Raw genomic sequence first — 17985 nt, 5'->3', positions numbered from 1 at the left:
ATCTGATCCTGAACCACAAAACTGTTCCTAAGGATGACAGATAAACACAATCTACTTAATTTAATTGTTTTTCCTTGTTTGTTTTTTGGCCTAGTGGTGCCTTGAAAAAATGACAGTATACTACTTTAGAGTGCCGTGATTCAAAACAGTTTGGGAACCAATGCTTTACACCTTAGAATGCACACAGAATTGCGATCTTCAGGGCCATTGGGGACCAGGCACTATATTTACAAAGTGCTTGCTGAAAAAGCACTGTTGTGTGAAACGCATTGGGTAAAGCCAGAAGCCCCCAGACGGAGACACAGAGCAAGCCCCGCCAGTGCCACTACAAGCGCAAGGTAAAAGCCGACGTCACTTGTGAAAACCTCCGGAGTCCCGCCGGAAAGGTACTCAGCCTGCGTCTTGCGGCAGTACGTACATAGTGCAGGGTAGCCAGCCTAGCTCTCCCTATACAACTGGACAGCTTCCACAACTCCAATAAGGAGTGTAAACATCAATTTGGTCGCGTGATTTATTGGTTTTTAATTTATTTTATTTTATTTTTATTTATTTTTATTTGTATTCATTTTTTTCTTCTATTTCCATTTTTATTTTTATTTATTTTCATTGCTACTGTCATCTCCAATATTTTACCTGCCTCTTCATCTATTCTCTCCACTCTACATCTACGGTGCCCACCCACCCCCCTTTCCTTAGCGCTTGTAAAACCTTGTATTTTTACCACATTTAATACCTTCAACTAACAGCTGAGCCTTTTTGACCCCCTGGACATCCCCGTGAGCAGCCTTTAAGCTTATACATGCACAGTCTTCACCCCTGCCAGGCCATTGTGCAGTTTGACAGCAGTAAGACTCACACATGGATTTTGATGATGCAGGGCACTATAATACCTTATTATGCGATTCTATCATGCAGCGGTAGTGAGACAGTGTGACTGTTTTGCCTGTCTCATTGTGGATTCCTTATCAAGATATCTCCGGCGCTCTTCGGTCTGACCTTGCTTAGAGTCCTGAAATCACACTAGCCAATTCTTACGTTTTATTTAAATAGATTTTACTCGAATGAATAGACATTTCTCGCTCATAAGCAGAATGTGTCATTACCATTATTAATACCGCCGCACTGCTCTGAATACTTTTTAAATTACAAACTGTGGACTGGCGGTCACGCTTGAATTGCCATCACCTTTCTGCCCGTTACTTTGCATGATGGATGACCTTGCCCTTTGATGGGCGGGGTGCTGGATGACTCACCAACAGTTGGCCCTGGACAAAGCAATGTACTGAGGCCCCTACCCACCCATTCTAGTGAATAACCTGCATGTAGCCCTGCACTGTCTCTAAACATGCATCCATACAGTAAATGGCTGTAAGCACCCTGATTGGTGGATAACTTCAGCCATCCACCAATCAGCATTTCCGTCATTCACAAACAGAGCAGCTGCACAGCATCCTCTACCTGCCTCCCAATAAGCTCCAGACTCACTGGTATGTGCCAAATGCACCAGCCCAGAATGCCTCTGCTCAAAGGCCCCTAGAATCGATGGCCCCTGGGCAGCTGCCCAGTGACCCCATACCTTAAGATGCCCTGATAACTCTGAGGCAATGGTGAAGCCTGCCTCCAGGCTCTAAGCCCTGAAAGGGGCACCTGCATGTACAGCAACACCTGTGTGGTTAAAAGTGGGATCCAAGTGTGACCTCTGCTCGTCCAATGGATCTCTGCAGTTGCTGCATACTGTATTTATCTGGCACTATCCCAGGAGCCCTGCTAACACCTGCAATAAGAAACTACTCTGCCTCCGCTGCAGCAAGCAATGGTGCACCCGCACCTGCTGCTGGACTGTGAGATGGGGTGGGGAGGGGGAAGCACCAGAAACCAACATGCCTTCAGGCGACTGGAAAGAACTTGCTCCGCTGGGAGCCTGTCTTCTATTTCTTCTATTTGTATTCTTTCAGGTCATGCTGGCTGAGAGACGTGGATCTGACGAACTCTATGCCATTAAAATTCTAAAGAAGGATGTAATCATTCAGGATGATGACGTGGAGTGCACCATGGTGGAGAAACGTGTCTTGGCATTAACCGAGCGACCTCACTTTCTCACACAGCTTCATTCTACATTCCAGACTGTGGTATGGACCAATCATAGCCTTCTATTAATCATAAATTCCATGTGGTTTGAGCATCCATTGAGCTATATCAGGATTCAGTAGAACTATCTCTACTGAAGCGAGAACATTATTCGGGAGATGTAGAACCAGGGAACTTACTGCTGCTCTCATTCTAGGACCGTCTTTATTTTGTTATGGAGTATGTGAATGGTGGGGACCTCATGTACCATATACAGCAGGTTGGCAAGTTCAAAGAGCCCCATGCTATGTAAGTACCTGACCATGGCTGTCGCACCTACTATGGAAGCTATAACATGCATTGTGTCTATTTTAAAAGTGTTAGGATTGAACGAATAGAAGACGTTGTTGTAAACCATCAAAACCACCATATTGTTGTCATTTCAGGAAAGTAACTGTTCCACGTAACCGCCTAGGAATGTATCATGGCTTCATTGCTGTTTATGAAGAGAGTTTACACTTGAGAATCTGTGATCATACTGTATATGAAATCCTAAAAATATATTGTGTATCATGTAACAAGGTTTAGGGCCAGGACTGGATTAAGGTTTGCGGGGGTCCCACAGCAACTAACCACTACCAATAAAATTGTCAGTTTGGTACAGTGGTGCCCCTAACTTATGTGTAACCTGGTGCACCAGAAATGCTGTTTGTGCACCATAGATACGCTTTGGCAAAATGGGTGCAGTCTGATGGGTTCCAGAATGTGGCCTTGCGGGTACCAGAACTTGGCCTCTCGGGTAGGGGATGTGGCCTTGTGGCCCAGACCACTGTTTTTGTCACTCCAGGAGAGATGCAGGCTGCCACTGGGGAGTGCAATGCCAGCTCCTACACTGTGATAGGAGTCATGTAGGACACCTATGGTACAGTGCAGCACCTTGCTCCTGTCACTAAGGAGGAGGCAGCACTTTGGTGTCACCCCACGGTGAGCCTTCACATCTGTTTTTAAGCACAGAACAGAGCCATTGCACTTAGTATAGTATAAGTATAAGTTGTCATAGGCGTATATAAAGAAATGAAGCCTGTGCCACTCAGCCAGAGGCTGGGAACGTGGACGATCAGTGCGGCAAGTAGTCTTTCTGAACCACCACAGCCCAGCACAGAGCAGCGTGTGCTGAGTTGAGGACACAGGTTGCTGTGCTGCTGCTGACCACTTTGCCAGTTAGCACTGCTAACAGGCAAAATGGGAGGGGGTAAGTAGTGCCCACACCACCTCTCTTGGTGCCCATTGTCCATTGTGCCCCCTCACTGCACTCATGTTTCCGGCCTGGGTCTCAGTGATAGGGAGGACTCACTGCTGCAGAAGGAATAGTCATATGCACTCTCTCTGTTCCCAAATGCAAGGCGCAGGTTGTTTGGGGTGGGGGCTTGTGGTCCCAGGCCTCGCTAGACAGCTCCAACAAGCCTAGGCCCAGATCAAGTGTACCTACTCCCAGCATCACCTGGACACTAAGTCACTGGCAGCACCATGGACTATGATGCAATGCTGGCGATCAGAGACTGGAAGAGCCACAAGCTTCAATCTTAATAAAGTGCATTGCTTGTAACTACTGTACAATGTCATTCATTGATACAGTATATTTTAAGTTATTGTATAACCTGCCCAACCTACATTCATCTGTTCAAGCTATGAGTGCTGGTGCTGGCAGTTTGAGGGTGCAGTTTTTGTCTTTTATATATTTATTTGTTTAAATGAAACCCTGTTCATTATTTAGTAAAATCAGGCATGTCCAAAATTGAATCTCCAGCTGTTGTGAAACTACACATCCCAGCATGCCTTGCAATCGTTTTAGAATTCCCTAATAGCAACACTGGGCCAAGGCATGATGGCTGGGCACAGCTGGAGGGCCAAGGTTGGGCATGCCTGAGTTAGATGGTACTGTATCTCTAGTATGCCGCCTTCATTTAGAAATACATCTAGCAACATAAACGGAAAATTCATTGTATTCCATACATCAATAATTATTACTGCAATATTTTAGCTAGTGTTTACATGCTGTGATATCGTACATCTAATTATACTGCATCGTTCCCCTTACATATAATAATGGTCATTGTTTATGTTATATCTGTATCTAGGTTTTATGCTGCTGAGATTGCCATTGGACTCTTCTTTCTCCACAACAAGGGAATCATCTACAGGTATAGCATAAGTACCACTGCATTCTCATGTCTGCGCACAGGAGTGGTGGAAGCTGCATTAGAGTAAGAGGGTCAGATGTCTCAAGCTTCAAAAAATGATAAAATGGAGAGTGATAAACCGCCAACCAATCAGCTCCTACCCAGCCTGTAACATGACAGTTAGGAGCTGATTGGCTGGTGGTTTATCATTTTCCGCTTTATAACTTTTTGAAACTTGATACATCCGGCACATAGGGGGTTATTCTGGTTGATTCAGTTGAGAATTTGTATCCTTGCGAGTCAACTTGATACCACCTTGCGATGGTGGGACCAGTGGCGTAACTATACATTTTGCTCCCCCCAGCCAAAAGTTTGTGTGTCCCCCCCCCCCCCCACGGGCTCCTCTCCAGCGTGTTTCCCCAGCGTGTGGAAGCTGAAGCAGGATAGAGGAAGAGAAACCAGCAGACACTGCTGATTCCCTTGGCTCCGACGCATCCCAGGCCGCCCCAGAACGCCCATCCGCCCGCCCGCCCATACTGTACACAGTAGCCAATAGCCGGCTCTGTGTACAGTCAATTGAATCAGTGGGGGGATTTGTCATCTCTACCATGGCCGCACCCGCGCTGCGACTGACTCGCCTCAGGTGCTCAGCCAGCGGGCAGTGGCAGGCAGCAGCATGTCAGTGCGTCCAGCTGGTGCTGGCTCCCACATAGACCCCACTGTGGCTTGCTCCCCCAAGTGGCAGCTGGGGCTGCCTTACAGTAGTTACGCCACTGGGTGGTACGCCGGCCCACCATTCGCAAGGTTCATTCGTTCGCACAGCATGCAAATGGATGTTTCACATAGACATCCATTCGCCGACCCACTTCCCCCCGTGCATGCTCAGGGGGGAAGTGGGCAGGCAGCTGACATCCAGTAATGTCAGCTGCCCGCCACCCACCTACACCCTCCGCCCGCATGGATGGGTGCGTGCACGCAGTGAACAGTTTGTTCGCCAAGGCTCGCCATGGCTGCACTCTCCCAGCGCATGCAAATGTGCAGAAAAGCATTCAAAAAACATCGCCCCCATGCAAACACATATGGGCCTGCGAATGGACCTGAATAAGGTGAATAACCTCTGCTCATGTGCGCACCTGCTAACAATGCATAGTGCATACTAATAATTAACAAACTCGCTTAGCCTTTCACTAAATTACAACATTTGCTCATCGACTGTTGTTGTTTTTTTTTTTTTTTGTATGTGTGTGTGTGTGTGTATATTTATATTTATTGTATACAGTAGCTTAGTCCATATACTATTGTGCCCATGGCTTTTAGGGTATCATGTTTTCTGTAGCATACATACTGCTGTGTTCTGTTAACATCCAATGAGCAAATAATTCTGCTGCCTTAGTTCCTACTGATTTTCTCATTATTTATTCAGAGACTTGAAGCTGGACAATGTCATGCTAGACGCCGAGGGACACATTAAAATCACCGATTTTGGAATGTGTAAAGAGAACATCTTTAGTGGTTCTACTACTCGCACATTCTGCGGGACTCCTGACTATATAGCTCCTGAGGTACTGCTACAATTGGATTTTATGTCTGTAGAAATATATAGCGTGACTAGCCTGTGTGAATTATACAAATATTTGATGTATTCGCTATATCCTCTTCAATGTTAAAACCAAATGTATCTCATTCTTCTCCACCAATCCGGTTTGTTTATTTTTGAGAAATGTTTTTCTTGTCTTTCACAAATTAAGAAATACATTTTCCACAAATTAGAAAGTACAACATAAGATGGCTTTGAGATAACACAAGTTCCTCATTACTAAGTGTCAAGAACATAAGGCAAATTACATAGAGAAACTTTACCGGACAACTTTATATTTCTCCTAAGATCAAATATTTAAATATCATTCCTAAATAACAATAAACATTTAACCTTACAGGGAAAAAGGGGGGAGGGAGTATGTGTGTGTGTGTGTGGGGGGGGGGGGGGACAAGACAAATATGAAAGACTTTAATTTAATTAGATTTTTAGGGTCTAAAGTTATCTATTTTTATCAATTAAATAAAGGCAAAAGGAAAATCATCTCCCTAGGGTGCTCTTGTTAATTATTTATATGAAAACCATGAAGTCGGTTCAAAAAGTTTGTAAATGAATCAGTGGCGTAAGTTCGTTCCAGTTGCCCTGAGGCAAAATATATATTGGTGCCCCCCCAAACACACACACACAACCCTATATAACCTTATATAAAGTATATATTTATTTGAATAAATATAGATAGAGACATAGAGAACACATATATATTTCAGAACTCAGCCACAGAAGCAATATGTTGGCTTTTAAATAACTGATTTAAACTTGCATGGGGAGGAGAGGTGCCCCCTTGGGAGCAGGAGCCCGGCGGCAGATGACTCCATTGCCTCCCAGAGTTCTGCCTCTGAAATGAATGTTTGTGTATCTCCATCCAAACTAACTTAGCACCAGAATAAGTGGCTGGCAGAAAGGATTGTCATCCTTACTGATGAATGTGGGGCCATCTTATGATGAACTTAACAAGCTCCTGAAAATACATTTGTAAATGTATTGCTTCCAATTGGCGGCCTCAGGTGCGATTGGAGATGACTGGTTCATCTTTGTCATTCAAGCAAAAAAGCAAGCAACATGCAAAACTACAGTATGTTGCACTGCAGCTGGGCAGAGATATTAAGTTTTGGGTAAATTGTAATTTTTCTCTGCAGGTTAATTACGGCATTTTTTGCGGCTTCATTTTTGCAGTAAAATTTAGATGTCAAATTGAACTAGATATTTTATGGACGCCTGACGAAAACGTTTCCCATAAATGAATTTTAGCTACATGCTTGTCGTTAGTGGTTTCTTGCTTGTTGCCAGGGGCTTAGTGCTCACAAGCACACTAGCACTCCCGGGATCTGGCACTTCCGGGTAACGCTGTACACACTGCACTTTCCTGAGATATGCTAGAGGTCCAGTAGGCAGCGGACATTTTTTGGGAGCTATTTTCAGCAAATTCCATGCAGGCGGCCAACCCCCAATGCGCACCCCCATCGCTTGGACTGCAATGACATTGTTACCCCACTGGAACACACCCCACTCAAATCAAACTCTCCCTGCACATATTACACGTGCCCCACCTGCATACTTCCCAACTTTGAATCCAGCCAGGGAAGGACATTATCCTCCGCCGCAGGTGCGCTGCCAAAATTAGGAGGTATGGCCTATGTAAGCCCCAGCCCCTCTGCTTGCGTGAATAGACGTGTGTGCATGCACAGAGGGGGACTCCCAACTGAGCCCCCCCTGGCCGCGGGACACTGCATTGGACACTGCGTTGTGATAAGTTATTATCATATATGATCATTTGTATGTAAAAATCCACTTTGACCATTTTAATTAGTGGGTGTGCAGTGCTGAAAATGACCTATGATACATATTTATAAATTGTACGGTAATACAGAAATCATGAACATGCTATGGATATACTCCAAATATAGTACTTTATTCTTTTGATTAAACATGTCCAATGAAACTGTAATTTGTGTAAGTATCATACAGTAGTTTCTGATGAACTGCAGTGTGCCGAAAGGTCCACTAGATGCTGCATTTCCATAACGTATGTTCTGCTTGTAAGCGTGCATCAGAGCATGCTGGGCGTCCTGTATTATACCCCTTTCCCACTGCAGCTCTTAAACAGTAAATTGCCGTTTTTTTAGCCTTTTTACATGGGTAGAGCTGCAGTGGGAAAGCTTCAGGGTGCTTTACCCGTTTAACAAATACCGGTATTTAAACAGGTAAAAAGCAGTGACCTACCAATTTAAGACCCTTTTTTTGGGCAATGGGAAAGGGTCTTAAACGGTATTTAAGATCCCCCACAGCTCTTCCCCCTCCCCTGGTACCTGTCCTGCCCCCCCTGGTACCCGGCAGATGGTACCCCCACCCCCCCCTCCCCTGGTACCCGGCAACTGGTACCACCCCCACCCCCCCCCCCCCTCTCTGGTACCCCGGGCAGCGCGGTCTGTGCTCATGAGGAAATGCCTCCTTTAGAAGATGTTTAAGTAATCGGCGGGTGTCCCTGCCGCGGATGGGAACTCCCGCCGATAACTTCACAATCTCCTAACGGACCCACTTCCTCCACTTCCTCCTGAGCACGGTCCTGCCCTCTCTCTCTCTCTCTCTGGGCCAGAAGTAAAAGCTTCAAAAAGGGATAAAGTGGAGAGTGATAAACAACTTGCTCATAACTGTCATTTTTCAAACCCAGCCTTAAACATGAGTTGATTGGCTGACTGTTTATCACTCTCCATGTTATCACTTTTTGAAGCTTGATACATCTGGCCCTGTCACTGTGTCTGTAGCTCAGAGCAGCTATTTGCAGCAGTGCACAGCAGGGGTGGGGAGCAATGACAAGATTCCCCCTCCCCCGGGCACTTCTCGCCTACACATCCTCTCTCTGAGGAAAATCAGCAAATATTGCTCTATGGGGAATAAAGAATTACTTTAATTGAATACGTTTTTTTTTTTTTTTTACTGTTTTTGGAAATAAAACACCTGTATTGTATTTGAGAGACAATTGAGAACTCTGACCTGATAAATCCACTTGTGACTATCTTTATGCTGCTTGTTTATATTTATACCTCTATACGGAGCTTCTGTCTGACACTCCTTTATCATCTCATATACTTAGATATACATTGTTAACCAAACTGAATTTGCATATGTATATGCAACATGATGATATGATCGTATCATTCTCATTGACACCTATTAAGCCTTCCTTTTATTTTTGCTGCTAGACTAGTTCACCTCAGGACTACATCACTGTCTTTGCCAGACGAGTATTAATCTGCTTTGTAATGCAGCTTTCTAGGCAAAAGAAAAACTCAGTCTTCTAGAGTAAGAGCAGGGATGAATAATGTGGTGCTCTCAGCTCCGCAGGCTTCTGTTAGAAAGGAGGATGCCACAGGGGACTTCCATTTACTTTGAGGCTTGTAAAAAAAAATGCTATCCTGCTTCATTTTGTTCCTCCTTTGCTCTTCTACATTGTACTTGTCATGTTCTATCAGAATAACATTACCTGGCAAGGGTGGTTATAGTCTGCTGAAGTTACCAACCCAGGACGGCAGATGGCATGAAAAAAATCAGAACTGCAGTAAAAACTGTCATTATTTTGGAACATGTTATTATCGGGCTGGATGCTGGAATACCACACATACTGTACTGCCTGTAATATAGAAGACCGCATTTAAACATTTCCCTGACTCTCCTCATGATATTCCCCTGAAGCAAAACTAGTAAGACCACCGGCCAGATAAACTAAGCTTCAAAAGTGATAATCAACCAGCCAATCAGCTCCTGTCTGACATTTTTCAAGCACAGTCTGTGACATGTCAGGTAGGAGCTGATTGGCTGGTGGTTTATCACTCTCCATTTTATCACTTTTGAAGCTTAGTACATCTGGCTCCGTATCTGAAGTTTCTTTGAATAACTAGAGGGGCTTTATAAGACAATGACATCATATTAAGGGTATGCAGTCACTACTGTATGTCATTGTCGACATTCACAATGTTTTACGAAAATGGGCACAGTAAGTCAGTTTTCCTAACTTGCTTGTAGAATTTGTTATCAATGATACGCTGTGTTAGGTAACTATTTATGAAGCCCATTTTTTTTCATAAAAAATAGGGATTGGGTGAATGGTGCTGACTACCCCTAGGTGTATGTGGGCCAGATGCACTAAGCTTCAAAAGTGATACAATGGAGAGTGATAAACAGTCAGCCAATCAGCTTCTACCTGCCATGTCACAGACTGTGTTTGAAAAATGTCAGGCAGGGCTGATTGGCTGTTTTTTATCACTCTCCTTTTTATCAATTTTTGAAGCTTAGTGCATCTGGCCCTGTGTCTATTAAATGAAACAGTGTATTCAATGTATCCAAAACATTTATTGATACAGTTACGATACACCTCACCATTTACTACATTTTTCACAAAACTAGTAGCAGTTTCATGTGTTCGCACAATGGGCCCGATTCAGACAAGATCGCTGGGCTGCGTATCTACGGAGCTCAGCGATCAGGTAAATGCCACCCAGCCAGATTGTTTCCCCTCCCCTGTGCATGGCTGTGGATGCGTTCGCAACCATGTGAACAGGGGAACTCCATTCACAATCACTTACCATTAGATGTATTTCCCCCTGCGTGTAGCCGCTGGGTAAGTATAGACTAAGCACTGGGGTGACTGTGGGGAGATCGGTGCTGCTGATGAGATCGGCGTCCCTCCCTCCCAATGGCCAACCTGACCTGTGTATTTCGGCGGCACTCCCAGAAAACACCGGGCAGCTTTCAAAAATCTTGCGAACAGCCAGCGTTGGCTAGCCATCATTGGCTTTGTTCACAGGGGAGCCTTGCGCATGTGCACAGCGTACCATGACCTTGCGTTGTCTATTGATAATTGCTACAGACTGCAGTACCCGTTATCATCACTAGGGACTACAGACTGACCCAAACTCTGGAAAGCAAAATAATTCTTAAGGCCCCCATACATTACGCCGTCTTGTCCTAAGGACAAGTCGGCCTAATGTCGGCCCCGACTTCCCCTGAGCTCCCCCGGCAGCTCCTGATATGATTTGGCACTTGATGTGCCATTTTTCACGTGATAAATCGGATCGATTTATCCGTGTAAATCCGGGGGAGCTGCAGGGTCCGGGGGAGCTGCAGAGGTAGTGGGCTAGCGGCAGGACTGGAGAGGTAGCGGCAGGCGGGGAGCGGGTCCGGGTAGCAGGAGAATAGGAAACATCCTATTCAAAAGACTGGGCGCCCGCTGATTGGCCGAGAGCTCAGTTAATCAGCGGCCGCCCTGCCTGCCCAGTCTTTTGAATAGGATGTTTCCTATTCTCCCGCCGCTACCCGGATTCTGTTATGCGCTCCCCGCTCCCCGCCACCTCTCCAGTCCTGCTGCCGCTAGCCCACTACCCCTGCAGCTGGACCGGACCACGCTCTCTGCCACCTCTCCTGCTGCTAGCTCACTAGCGCATCTCCCACGGACCGGACTCTGGTCTCTGGTCCCCCCTCCCCCGGACCTGCTCCCTGCCGGCTGCACATAAGATTAATCTTATGTGCAGACCGTCCGACATCATGACCTGATCCGATGCGCACAGGACCGCGCATCGGATCAGATCGGATGTCATACCCTACGCGATTTGGGCAATTTCATCCCATTTATCTGCCCAATACTCCAGAATCGGGTGAAATCGGGCCCAAATCACGTAGTGCATGGGGGGCCTTAAGTTTGGCCATGTTGGCTTAAGGTGGCCATACATCTACAGATCGATTGTCAGATTGGGCTGGTTGGAACGAAAACCTGGTAATGGATGAGTGACAGTTTTTGGCAGTTTTCCAGCTTTTCAAAGCAAATGGTCAACTGTCATTTGCTCTCATCCGTTACCAGGATTTTGTTACAACCAGCCCAATCTGACAATCGATCTGTAGATGTATGGCCAGTTTTATGCCATCCTCATTATCAATGAGTGCCTATGGGTCCTGTGGACTGAAAAAGTTAGGGAACCACTGGCTTAGTACATAACAATATTCTAACTTTTAACTATCCTTCTGCTGATAAATGAACTAGGGAGATTTAACATTGCTGCTCCTTTCCAGATGCACATGAATTTGTACATAGTAGTCAGCCGCCACAGTCTAACAGAAGCTTTCCCTGACCTATTAGTAGAGAGTATTACCAGGCTTTGTACTTGTACTGTATAGGCTCTTACTGTACCTTACCCCTCAGCGAGATCTCACTGCTGTTTGTACTCTAAGTCAGTTGTTGGCATTGAGGCAGATTATGCTCCTAGGATGTAACTGGCATTTCCCTTCCCAGGATGTGCTGACACACAGTGTACAATTACACGGAAATGGCTTGATGGCCAATTATTGGCTCAGTACCTCAAGTCCCTGCTGGCCAAACACCTTGATAGTACAGCTGCAGGGAAGAACAATTGACAGCTATGGCTATGTGAACAAACACGTAAAGGTTCTTTTTATGTCTTTCTGTGTTTCTATACAGGGCAGAAACAGTTGCATTCACATTGTCGGTACCTACAGTAGTTGCAATGTTCTCCAGTATGCCATCCATCTATGATTTAGTCAATGCGCTTGTGGGAACTGCCTTATACTTGGTACAGTAGTCTCCATAGCCCTACAGGTAGTCTACATACCAAAGGCACATCGCCACTCAACTTAGCCTACAAACCACCCAATTACATCTCTCACCCCTTTCACACAGAAAATGAAATTCCCGGGTGAAGCTGTCCCACTCGGGAATTTCACGAAAAAAAAAAAACGGGTTATTTTTCTTTGTGAAATGGTCATTCCAGATCCTAAACTCTGGGTCTCTAACCCTGCAAATGACCAGGATCAGAGACCCGGAGTTTAAGATCCAGGTTGACCCTTTCACACAGGTGAAAAACCTGTGTAATAGAGCAAAATCTCTTGGATACATGGAGATTTGTTCTCCTGTGTAAAAGTGGTCTGACAGCGAATGGCCAAATAACCCCTGGCGGTTCAAAAGCAGAGTAATTACTGGGTTATTCGGCCACCGCTGTGTGAAGGCTGTGTTAAGCTGTAACTGAAGTTGTGTGGGCTCAGCTATGGAACATGCACAGTGATTAAATATTAAGATCCACCCTCAAAATGATCCTGCATGCAAATATACAGTTTCAGCCCCATTCTTGGCATGGTCATTTTCCTGCCTAAATTATATTTTAATCATCAGATAAATATATTCCTATGCTATAGAGCAGACAAAAGACATAATCGTATAAAAAAAAATATTTAATCTGTTTTACCCCTGGGCTTTCGGGACATGGCCGCATCTTATGAAACAGCTACTGTGCAGCTGCTGGAAGATAATGGTGCTATAAGAGGGATCCAGCAGGGCCGGCAACAGAAATCTTGGGGCCCCATACACTGATATTTCTGGGGGCCCTCACCCCCTCAAGCACTAGTAGTTGTGTGGAGCAGGGAGGAATGGTGGGCATATTGGTGGCAAGGAGTCCCATATAATTGCTGCCCCCAGCGCAGATAGTCTCACTTCTGAATTGACAACTAATACACATTATGCCACAAATTGTGATGCCTACTACATATTATACCACACACCTTAATGCCCATTAGACAATTGATGTTACGCACCATGGCAACCGCCGCACGATGATGATGCTAACCAGGGTTGCATCACCTTTCAAGCGTGAGTTAAGGTGCTTGGTGTTACACGCGTTTCCATAGTAACCGACAGGGTAGGATGACATCATCAGCGGGCGCATCCACTCTGTATGGATGATGCAGGGGCGGTGTTATCACTGGTGCTGGTATGATAAAGATATGTGATTTTCACCCGTGTATTATCCTGATGACGATGTGGTAAAATACATCGAAAACATTTGAACTTCAACTGCATGATTTCCTTCTTTATTATCCATGTGCAGCCTTTGTGGAGAGTATGTGTGTGTATATATATATATATATATATATATATATATATATATATATATATATACACACACGCGTGACCAAATTCAGATATTTACTGCCAGTTTGAAGCCATACATCCTTAGAGACCAATTCAAGTGCAGTATGTTAAATCAAAGAATTGACAAGAGACTGCTATCCAGACCTGAGCTAATACTAGACACGGCCCCGAGAAGCAGCAGTAGAGACCCAAAGTGCACCCCACATATAAAGATTTCTCACCTTAGATGCTGATGTTTATAATGAGCACCCACAATGGTCTGGGGACATCCGGGACACGCAGCTCTTGGCTGCCGCGCAAACAGCCTGTGGACGGTCCGCAGGGACACGCAGCTTCCGGCCGCTGCTTAGATACACTGACAGCACTGGCTCATGTCAGTGTTTTTAAGCGCCGGCGGCCGGAAGCTGCGTGTCCCGGCGGACCTTCCACAGGCTGTTTGCGCGGCAGCCAAGAGCTGCGTGTCCCGGTGAATGTCCCCAGGCAGCCCCCATGTACTGCAGGCTCAATTGTCTCAGCGGCACCACGGCCACGCTAACAGTCAGAGGATGAGTGGCCCGGCGGCCAAGCGGGGGCTGAATTTGGGGCCCCTCTGATACTCGGGGCCCGTCACAGCTGTACCCTTTGACCCCCCCTGTCGCCGGGCCTGGGATCCAGTCGCGTAACTACCTATTATGCCCCCCCCCCCCCCGCCGCAAAATTTTCGGCGCCCCCTCCCTTGCCCTCCCCTTCCCCTCGGCACAACCCCCCCCCCCCCACCCCCCCCGATGCTCGTACCTGCCCGGCCGAATCTGCAGTCACGGTCCCGTCGTCGGCTCCTGCTGCTATAATGAAAACGGACTCTTAGAAAATGGCTGCCCCCATACTGCAGACAGAAAACTGTCTGCAGTATGGGGGCAGCCATTTTCTAAGAGTCAGTTTTCATTATAGCAGCAGGAGCCGGTGCCAGGAGACGGAGAGACAGGACCATGAAGGCAGGCAAGACAGCAGCGGGTAACTATAGCCCCGCAGACCCCCGGTGCCCACATGTTCTCTGCGCCTCCCAGCCACTGCGGGGGCTGCGGAGCTATAGCTACGCCACTGGAGGGATCTCCTGGTTCCTCTGCTTCCTGGTTCCCTGCTGATGGGACATTGGGGGAAATTTACTAAAGGAAATTTGTAAAAAATAGGTGTATTTGTATCCAGAAATACACTTATTTTTAACATTTACTATCCCGAAAATACAGCAATTCGTATTCGTATTGATAGCACATCAATATGACTACGAATTGCCGTATTTTCGGGATAGTAAATGTAAAAAATAAGTGTATTTCTGAATACAAATACACCTATTTTTTTTACAAATTTCCTTTAGTAAATTTCCCCCATTATGTCAGCACCACCCACCCTGAGTCTGTAGCATTTAACAACTGCTTAGGAAATATAAAAAAGCAGTCCTCACCTTCCCTGTCAATACAGGGTATGGTATAATACCCCGACAGTCGGGATTCCAACAGTCAGTACTCCGACGTCGGAATCCCGACTGCACAGCGTGGGGAGCGCAATGAAGCCCCTTGCGGGCTTGCTGCGCTCGCCACGCTGCGGGCACGGTGGCGAGCTGTGCTCGCCACCTATTTTATTCATGGACCCCCACGAGGGAGCAGTCGGGATTCTGACGTCGGAGTACTGACTGTCGGAATCCCGACTGTCGGGGAGCCATCCGGCACCCGTCAATACAAACCCAAAGGCTGCAGACAGAAGCAGCCCTCTGGAAAATGTCAAGTCGTGATGGTTGCAGTGGTCCGATCATTGGTGGACCAATATATTGCCCCTCGATGATTAGACTGAAGTTTATAAGAAATGTTTTACTTTTTGTAACATGTTTGGTATGATCTAGATAAATGTTCTTAACCTAATTCATTCGCAAAAACTGAGTGGGTTTTAAAAACAATATTAGCCAGTTAAGTGGTTAAATAATTTGCCAATATTAACAATTTGCATTCGGAAGCTTATCTTTTGGTGACCGTTCCTTTTGACAAAATAAAGGTGATTTTGTTAGGTTCCAGCTAACAATATAAGAGTAAGAAAGTAGGCCATCGGGTTGATTATGCTTCCCATTGTCGGAACAAATTACAGTGCTCCCTCTCTATAACACTATAAGACACGGGGCAAAACGGTTATGATGACAATGGCATTCCGAACGAAAGTGACCTAGAATGGAATTAATACTGTACATTTGCTGCTATAACTTTTAATTTTAATGTGTTTAAATTTATATTTTTATTAATAATTTATGCCTTTTTTAACAAGCGGTTAGTGCAAACTCATTAATACTTAACGTTCCCTTCCAATGTCACTTTCTGGGCTGTTTCTTTGATGACGAAATATTAGGTGCAACTCAGGCAAACGAGCCCATTACCTAGCGCAGAACTCTGGGAGAATTTCTGGTTCATGTGGCTGCTATGATGTCATAGTCTCACTCAGTATACATTGGGATTTGTTCTGTTCTATGTACTCTACAGTATATGTCATTCTATATAACACCATGTTAATGTTCTGTTTGCACAAAGGCCTATTCAGACCTGTTGAGGGTCTGCACATGCGCCTATTCGCTCATGAGCATACGCAAACCCCCGGAACGTACCCGGGGCAAGTTATACACTCGCCGGGGTATGAGGGGCAGGTAGGGGGTGGTCACAGGGGACCGTCCACCGTTTTATGGGCGTGCCCACAAAAATGGGGTGAATGCCCGTGCCTGCTCGGGGCGGGTGGCTGATGTCACATGATGTCATTCCTCGCCCCAATTCAGCGGAAAGCGGCCATATGAAAAGTAAGTATAGATGTTTCATACTGAAGGGTGGCAAATCATTTGATTGCGAGAGACCATGGGATGTTTTTACCTCTGTGGATGCATGCGGGCGAATGTGTAAGCGTACACATCTGCTTGCATCGTAGCGTGGGGATTTGGGTGGTGGGGGGCATGTGTCCGACAGGGGGGTGTTTACCAAGGCAGTGAATATATGCAGAATAGCGAGGAGGTCTGAATCAGGCCCAAAGAGCGAAGTGCCACGTAACTAGAGGATTCTGATATAGATTGTTGCCAGAATAGAAAGCAAATTGATAGCAGTAAGCTTGCGAGCAGGGTACTCTTACCGCTAAGTGACAGATGGTGGGTTATAGGCATGGCCGCCATTCAGACAGTGAGGGTCAGCTAATACTGGGAAGACTGAGTTCCTGTTTTTGGAAGTAATGGTACAATATGTTCTGTGACAGCTTGAGCTGGCTGGAAGATTCCGGTTCCTCTTGGTTCATTTGGTAGAAATCCCTCCCTATTTGTCTTCTTTTGGGGATGGAAAGGACAGTAACAGTGACCATCTCATCATTAGATCTTGAGGTGCTCTCCTCCCAATTTACAGGTCAGGTTTAGAAGGGGGAGGTTAGGGTTAGACATTAAAAAAGGGGTTTTAGGGTCAGGCACTAAAGGGGGAGGAGGGTTAGGGTGAGGCTCTAAGGAGGAGGACAGAAACAAGTAAATATAACTGCGCTAGGAAATTGGGTCATAAAATTAAATTAGCCAATAGAGCTGTTTTATAAGCAGCAAAACATATACATAAATGTAAATAATACTACTCACAATAAATGACATCGATGCTATAAAAAAAAAATCAGAAACATATAATAAATATAATCTATTAGAAGGCCGGCCCTCTATTTTGTCATTTTGGTTAGTAGTGTTAAATGTCCAATAGAGTTAATGGCTTCAGACTAGATCAGACGATGCCTGCAGCCAGTGGTGTCGAGGAGGGGAGCGGGTACTTTTTTTTTTTAAATCTGGGCTCGGGTCTGCTGGAGGGCCTGGGTCCTGCTCCCTCTCCCTCCTTGCAGGTAGCTGGGTAGTGGGGAGAGGAGAGGCTGCCGCATTCGGTGGCCATGCCCCCCTCCATTTTACCAGGGCCCGGCTGACCTGTCTGTGCCACTGCTATCAGTGAGAGCAGCTGCTCAGGACGAGAGGTGTGCTGCAAGGACATAGGTTGCTGCCTGCAAGGAGGAGAGGAGGAGGACTCATCAATAAGATGTGTGGATCCAAAGAGGAGACTCAGGGCTAAAGGGAATCGCTGTGTAAGCTGCTGGCCACTCCCTCTGTCTCCCTGCCCCCCGTGAATAGATGCTGTGCAGATGTGCACAGTGTTTATTCACAGCGTGTAGCAGGGGGGATGCCCAACTGCCCTCCATCC

The 17985-nt window shown here is 46.0% G+C and overlaps 1 protein-coding gene across 1 annotated transcript in view; it reads left to right on the top strand.

Moving 5' to 3' along the window:
• The window catches only part of PRKCG (protein kinase C gamma), a 303415-nt gene that overhangs the window by 271797 nt on the left and 13633 nt on the right, over positions 1-17985 (top strand). The window contains exons 11-14 of the mRNA XM_083162596.1: positions 1956-2129; positions 2285-2376; positions 4206-4268; positions 5671-5809. Coding sequence (XP_083018722.1) covers positions 1956-2129; positions 2285-2376; positions 4206-4268; positions 5671-5809 — 468 coding nt within the window. The remainder of the gene's footprint in view (positions 1-1955; positions 2130-2284; positions 2377-4205; positions 4269-5670; positions 5810-17985) is intronic.

Source organism: Crinia signifera, chromosome 19 (genome assembly GCF_055691185.1).
Source record: "Crinia signifera chromosome 19, ASM5569118v1, whole genome shotgun sequence".
Lineage (NCBI taxonomy): Eukaryota > Metazoa > Chordata > Amphibia > Anura > Myobatrachidae > Crinia > Crinia signifera.
Note: the sequence above shows the minus strand (reverse complement) of the source record. Positions and strands in the feature narration are given on the sequence as shown.